Source organism: Phaethon lepturus, unplaced genomic scaffold (assembly GCF_000687285.1).
Source record: "Phaethon lepturus isolate BGI_N335 unplaced genomic scaffold, ASM68728v1 scaffold8411, whole genome shotgun sequence".
NCBI classification, from domain to species: domain Eukaryota; kingdom Metazoa; phylum Chordata; class Aves; order Phaethontiformes; family Phaethontidae; genus Phaethon; species Phaethon lepturus.
The window spans coordinates 1-6,767 of record NW_010516911.1 but is presented as its reverse complement, the minus strand read 5'-3'; the positions used below and the strand labels follow the sequence as shown (position 1 = coordinate 6,767).

The 6,767-nt window shown below is 41.9% G+C and overlaps 1 protein-coding gene across 1 annotated transcript in view; it reads right to left on the bottom strand.

Moving 5' to 3' along the window:
- Window positions 1–6,633, bottom strand: part of OGFOD3 (2-oxoglutarate and iron-dependent oxygenase domain containing 3) — a gene marked incomplete at its 5' end in the record, with an annotated part of 59,028 nt that extends 52,395 nt beyond the window's left edge. The window contains one exon of the mRNA XM_010296211.1: window positions 6,529–6,633. Coding sequence (XP_010294513.1) covers window positions 6,529–6,633 — 105 coding nt within the window. The remainder of the gene's footprint in view (window positions 1–6,528) is intronic.
- Window positions 6,634–6,767: the final 134 nt, after the last annotated feature.

Below are 6,767 nucleotides of genomic sequence, written 5' to 3'. Positions count from 1 at the left end.
GGGGGGGGGGGGGAAAAGAGATGCAAAAAAAGACTTAGATGCAGACTGCAGTGGACATAACATTAGAGCACTAATAACAGGAAAGAGAGAATGCCACTCAGACAGGAGTGAAATCACTACTTCACAAAAGAAAAACTGAAAAAACTGGTTACAACACAAACGGCTCAAGCCACAAAGAAGATACTACTAATAACAAGGGCTCCTGAAGAGATGTAAGATCATTATGTAGTATCAAAACATCCTACTTCATGTATTAACGCAAAGAACTGCATTTAACTTGCGTTTCAGTATTCAACCCTAAATCATGCAGTTTATTAACATATATTCCTGTAGTTAAGCACTAAGAACCATTGTATTTGTCCACTGGAACTCACTGGAAAAACAATGGTAACAAAAAAGTAGTGAATCTGAACATTCCAACTAACCATACTGCCAGGAGAATAAAAGCAGCGTATTTCAGATTTGCTCAGCCCCCTCCCCTGCAAACACATGAGTCAAAGTGAAACAAATAATATTCTGTATGGATTGTCTATGCAAATTTACCTTGAAGGGCAGCTTTTTATATGAGACTTTGCACAAAAGTGTCTTGAAGCACACAGCTTGGACATATATGATAAAAAAAGTCTCTTAAAATCTATTGCTAAGAAATTTAACATTAAAATTTAAAAACTCATAGAAAAAAAGCCAGCAGCAAGAGCTCCAGGTGAAGAATATATGAAAGTTCTTATGAAATTAGAAATCTTGTCCACAACAGTCTTCAGTCGAGAAGAAATAAGATAAATTCTGAGTCACCAGAGATCTTGGGATCACACTTGGCTTTACATCTATATATGGATCTTCCGCAGTAAAGTGCCACAGAAAAGTTCGGATGAGTGTATTTTCTGACATCTGCCAATACACTTACTGTTGCTGAACTGAGCTCCTCGTTAAGGATTATTTGCTCTTCAGAACACAAGGAGGGGAAACTCCTGGAAATAAATCCATCAGTTCACCCATGCACATCAAAAGCATCAGTCTGCTCTGATCAAGAGCAACTAATGATAACAATGACCACAGGCTGACAGAAAGAGAAATTTGGCCACAGCACGAGTGCTTTGTAGGAATTTCCACTCCATCTTACTAAATATACCCTGACATAGCCCTCCAATTACAGCAGCGTTTCAAGAGAGGAGAGAAGCAATGAGAAAGATGTGTGGGTGAATAGGCTGAGTACTAACAACATACCAAATTATACACACTGTTTCCTTGCTTGGAAAAAGAAAAAAGTTCCTTGTTTGGCGTATGTTTAAATTGAAGTCAGAAGCACCCACACCACACGGAGTGTTTAAACACAGATCAAGGTCAGGAGACCAATTGGATTACTACCCAGATAATTCTGATCATTTTCTGACTACCCAGCAAAAATTCACTGAAGTCAGCTCAAGATGCAGATTCCAGGCAGTTATTTGAAGATGACCTAGGAAACCAGCAGTGTAAGATAATGCTAGAGATTACATTCTTAAGCATTCATTTATCAATGCCAGCACAGAAGCCAGCACTGTGACAAGAATGAACCAGAACCACTGCTCACCCAGCTCACTTTTCTCCTCTTGACCCTGTGAGCTAAATGAGCAGAATCAAAACATACCATTCATCAGAAAATGTTGTGCCTGGATATAAAGAGAGGCACACAAAGAATTAAAAGTTCTGGCAGCAACCCAAAGCTGCTTTGCTTATTACATTCTGCAATACAGTACCATCCCCAAAGGTACAGAATTCATACCAACAAAAACCAACAAGGGCTTTACAGGCAGAAAGTTGTTCTAAGTTACAAATGTGGGAGGGGAGGAAATGGACCGACAAGGAGCATCTGTGCCATGTTTCAGGCACATTGAAAAATGCAAGAATTTCCACAAAAATTGTGCCTCGGCTTTCTGGTTGCAGAGAGGATATTTACAATCTCAATTCCAGGAACCAACAATTTGCAAGTTAAACACCACAGACCTTGCAATAAAAACGCAAACATTGGAAATGCTGTATTCCTTTGGAGCGTACGACCTAGCAGTTCTGAAAAGCTATGAGTAGTAGCCAGCAAATGCTGCTAACTATTTCTTCTCTGCCCTAACAAAAACATACACATTTTATGCTGCTGTGCCTTAAAGGTTCCATCATACATTAAGCAGTGGCAGATTAAAATCAGTTATTCACTTCTGAATGCCAGGCTGAAGAGCATCTCAGAAGTCAATTGACAGGGATGAGACATTTCTGCCCCCAGGCTAGCTAATACTCACCCAAACAGTGAGACAGATGGCTGAGGCAGTAACAGCTTCTAGCACCCAATTTTAAACTCAGATGCATGTAAAAAAACAGCCAAAGAACCACCAATTCAGGTTTCCAGAACTGAAAAAAACCCCATCACTTACAAAACATTCAGTTAATGACCAAAAGATCCACTCAAAGATTTGCAGAGCAATGATCATCAATCACAGATCACGTAACATATACTTCACTCTGTACCCAATGTTCTGTTGGGTATAAAGATATCAACAGTTTTATGAAGCACAAATTTGGATATTGGCAGTACCCTTTTTTATAGTCCTGTTACAAAACAGGATTAAAAAAGGATGAGGTAACAGACTGACCAAAAAAAAAAGATTTTAAGGAGTTTAGGAGAAAGCTGAACACAGGAAAACAACATAAGCTCTCTTGGTTAATGGAGACAAGAAAAGGGGAATGACTTTCCTTCTGACATTGAAAAGGCCTCTTTAATGCGGGAAAGGCAAAGAAAATTGTCTTAGAAATGAGGGAAAGCTGATGTTCAAAGAGAGAAGAGTGTGGAAAGAGTAAATTCATGGAAGATTTTCAATACTCTGTCTAAAGAGAGTTTTCTTTGTACAACATTCTGCAAAAAAAGGATGCTACCAAAGACTTCTGATCTCAGAAGAGATTTGTGCTCTCTATTTCCAGCTGCAAACAGCAGCACAGATCTTATCCTTTTGGAAAGGTTGGTACTTCCACAAATTTGTGCCTAGTAGACATAAAATAATTCTCTTATTAGATAAGGTCCTTGGCTTTGGATCCAAGAGTTGTATTTTTCTCAGTCAAGGTAAAAGAAAGAACATACCAAAACATGCAAAAACACGAGTATTCCCTGTGGCCCTGGTTCCTATTCAGTACACAGAAAACAGAATGTAACACTGGAGTCCAAGTGCCTAAATTGCAGCTTTGTCTTCTACTTAGAGTGGTGCTTAGCCAAAAACCATATGCTGCTGAGCCAGGACAATTCACATGAGAAAAAAGCCCCATCCTGATGCTTCCCTAATGCAACCCGTCTCAAAGCAGGACAAGAGAAGGCAAAGATTTATTCGATGCTATCCCCATAATCACATCAGCAGTCTAGGTGCTAGACCGTTTCCTCCACTGCTCACACACCTCTCTGCTTTCCACATCTGCTGACCTAGTCTCTGGAAAAGCATCCTAAAGCTGCCTCCTGGGCAGTGATCATGAGCACTTTATACACTGACACAGTATGTCACCACACATAAGCGACTATGCAGGAGTTTCATCAGACACACTAGTAGCAAGTAGTTAACCATGTCTCAAGACAGCAGAAAGAGCCAAGGTCTGGCTGCAGGATTCAAATGCGGATGAGACTGCTCACAGAACACTCCATCTCCTGCAAATACAATAAGTTAAATGCTTGGCCTCTGAAAAATAACACATTTTATTTCCGTATGAAACGTGTTTTCTGGCAGGCAGCACTATGGAAATAAAACCACTGCTCTGTGACACCAACTACCATATCATTTGAACTAGAAGCTCAGTTGCACTAGTTCAGCTTGAAGCAGGGACAGGTGCATAAACAAAAAGCTCATCTTAGCTGTGGAAACTTTACAGCTGAGCATCAGACAGCAAGTGATGATAGGAATGTGCCTCCTTCTGACACAGAGCCAGCAGCTGTGGATGTCAAGCCAGAGTAAAGACAGAGAATGAAAAACTACTGAGTGATAGAAAGCTATTTCCAACAAAGTTACTACAGCTCCGGAGCTGAATCCAGTTTGGCAGAAAACCGGAATCCGCATTTACTGCCTTGCTAAGCTACACACACGTGGAGCAAGGAGCTCAGCTTCGACGGGACAGCACGGCTCAGCAGCTCACCGCTACCCTCTTGTGGGCACCGAGCAGGAGACACGAGATAAAAAACGAGAGCAAGGTTCATTATCCCAGCACAGCTCCAATTAACCACTTAACAAGACATGTTCACACGTTGCTAATACCACTGATCTCTTTACACATGTAAAAACATCTGCTAAAAACCAAAATCAATCATGTAAGTTAAGAAGCAGGTAGCAAGCAAACCTCTAACTGGAAAGCCAGAACACAGACTCACACAACAAGACTTCCCTTTGTTCCTCCTGGGTTGCTGCCAGCCATGTCAGTAATTCTCATACAAAACCAAGAGAGGTCACACTTCACCCTGCAGTTCGCATTTGCAGAGCTTGCTCCCCATGACATCACAAGAATACATAACACAGCATTCCTCTTCTGGACAGAGATATTCTTAAAGTTCCTGCTTTCCTTATGACGGAAAGAATAACTGATGTGGTTGCCAAGACCACAGTTCCACAGCTCAGAAAATTCCTCTTGCAAACCAGGAAAGAGAAAAATAAGGCTTTGTTGGGTTTGGGGGTTTTTTCCGATAAGCAAAAGACCTAGTAACAGAATGCAGACACTTTAGCCTTAGTTCAGTCATAACTACCACATCTGTGGCAACACTGGCTGCAGTTTTCTCTGGCCTTGGCACTGTGCAAATAAAGCCAGAAGCAGTTTCTCCTTATAGTAACTAGAAAACGTAAACTGCTTTTAACTTAAACCAGAACATGCATTTTTCATGTGCTCAGTCAAAAAACTACCCCTATTGAGGAAGTCTCTTGCTGGTAGCTTCCTGACAGCAGTTATCTTGGCGTCAGTTACATTTGGGATGAATCCTCCATGCAAGATGCTACAGTAGCAGCACTGAGGAAAAATAATCTGACCACAGACTACACATCACAAACTTTTGTTTTATGTTACAAGCCTTTTGACCAACAGGACCAGGTACCTGAAGAGGACAGGGAAAATTCCCTCCATAACTTTGGGGCACCACATCCAGGCTGCAGTTTGATGAACACCTTCTAACAGAATTAGCACTGGAACAAAGTTAGAAATTGTAGAATCATAGAACAGCCCAGGTTACAAGGGACCTCAAAAGATATCCTGGTTCAGCTTTTTATGGTAAAGGGAGCCTAGATGAGATTATCCAGTACCATGTTCAATCACATCTTGAAAACCTCCAGCCATAGGGACTCTACTACATCCCTGGGGAGGTTGTTCCAGTGATTGACTATTCTCTCTGTGAAAAAAAAAACATTCTTTCTTCTATCAAGATGAAACCTTGCCCAGTGCAACTTCTACCCATTGCCCCTTGTCTTCTCCATGCAGCTCCTTGTGAAGGCAGAGCCTCCATTCTCTTTGTAGCTGCCCTTTAAGTACCGGAATACTGTAATAGGGTGTCCCCCCCCCAAACTTTCTCTTCTCCAGGGAAAAGAGACTCAACTCCTTCAGTCTTTCCTCTTCCTCAGCTCCAACCAACTTCTTCCAGCCTCCACACTGCCTCCAGCTTTGTGTCAGCGAGTGTTTTGTCAGCCACATGATGAACCAGATATAACAACTAATTTGGCTAAAAACTAACTCAGAAATAGTATATTTTTAGATGCAATAGCTTATCAGTCAACACACTGCAGCAGGTAGGCTGACAAAAAGCAAGAGCAGAGCTGCTTTCTGGCAGCAGTACCAGCTCAAAACATTCAAAGCACATGTTGCTAATCTGAAAGAGAACACCAGCATAGCTCATCTGTGCAAACTGCAAGTTAGACTCTCACCAATCTTCATTCAGAGAGGATGAAAAATCTTCCATTTCTCTAGAAGATCCAACATCAACACTCCAAAGAAAGAAGTGACAGAAGAAACAAATGCCATTTCGGCAAAAAATAGGCTCAGCTGAAGGACGTAAAGACAGAGAAGTGCTTTGCAGACTGCATTAAAAGTTGCCAGCACGCACACACACGCATCTCAAAACAAGCATATCAGAAGCTGGCATTTGTGCCATTACCACATGCCAGCAGGACAGAGAGTATCCTAAACCAGTTCCATTCCACACCGTGTATGGTATTTATCAGTAATAGTCACCCATAAGCCTGTTACAAGGATCAACAGAGTATGAAAAGACATCCAAAACAGATTTAACAGAATTTTTCATACAGCCAAAGCAAAGCAGGTTTAGAAGAGAATTATACAGGAATGACAGAAAAACTCTTAGAAACAACAATTTCGGGGCTGGCCCAAGAGGTGTGAGCATTTGGGGATTTAAACAATATGCACAGTGACCAGGCATTTGCTAGAAACACAGGAGTTTCGCAGTACAAATGTGGTTTAAAATACTTAGCAGTCAGCCTGTTATGGTACTCTGAAGACTGCTTCATCCCACTTCTGACAATCCTCCCCAAATACCTTCAAATCTTTTGTGGCTGTTGTAGTCCTCAGAGCAGGGGATCTCAATGAACTTGTCCTGCAGGCTGTCACGGTGATGAGCCAGCACCTCCGGGCCCCCATCCTCTGTGCTCAGGCAGCTCCAGCTCAGCGGCCCACCGATAGCCACAGAGGAGAGAAGGAACGCTGTCTTCAGCCACCTCCACCGTGACTCTTGCTGGCCTCTGCTCTTCTTGGCACTAAGAAAGCAGCACAGCGAC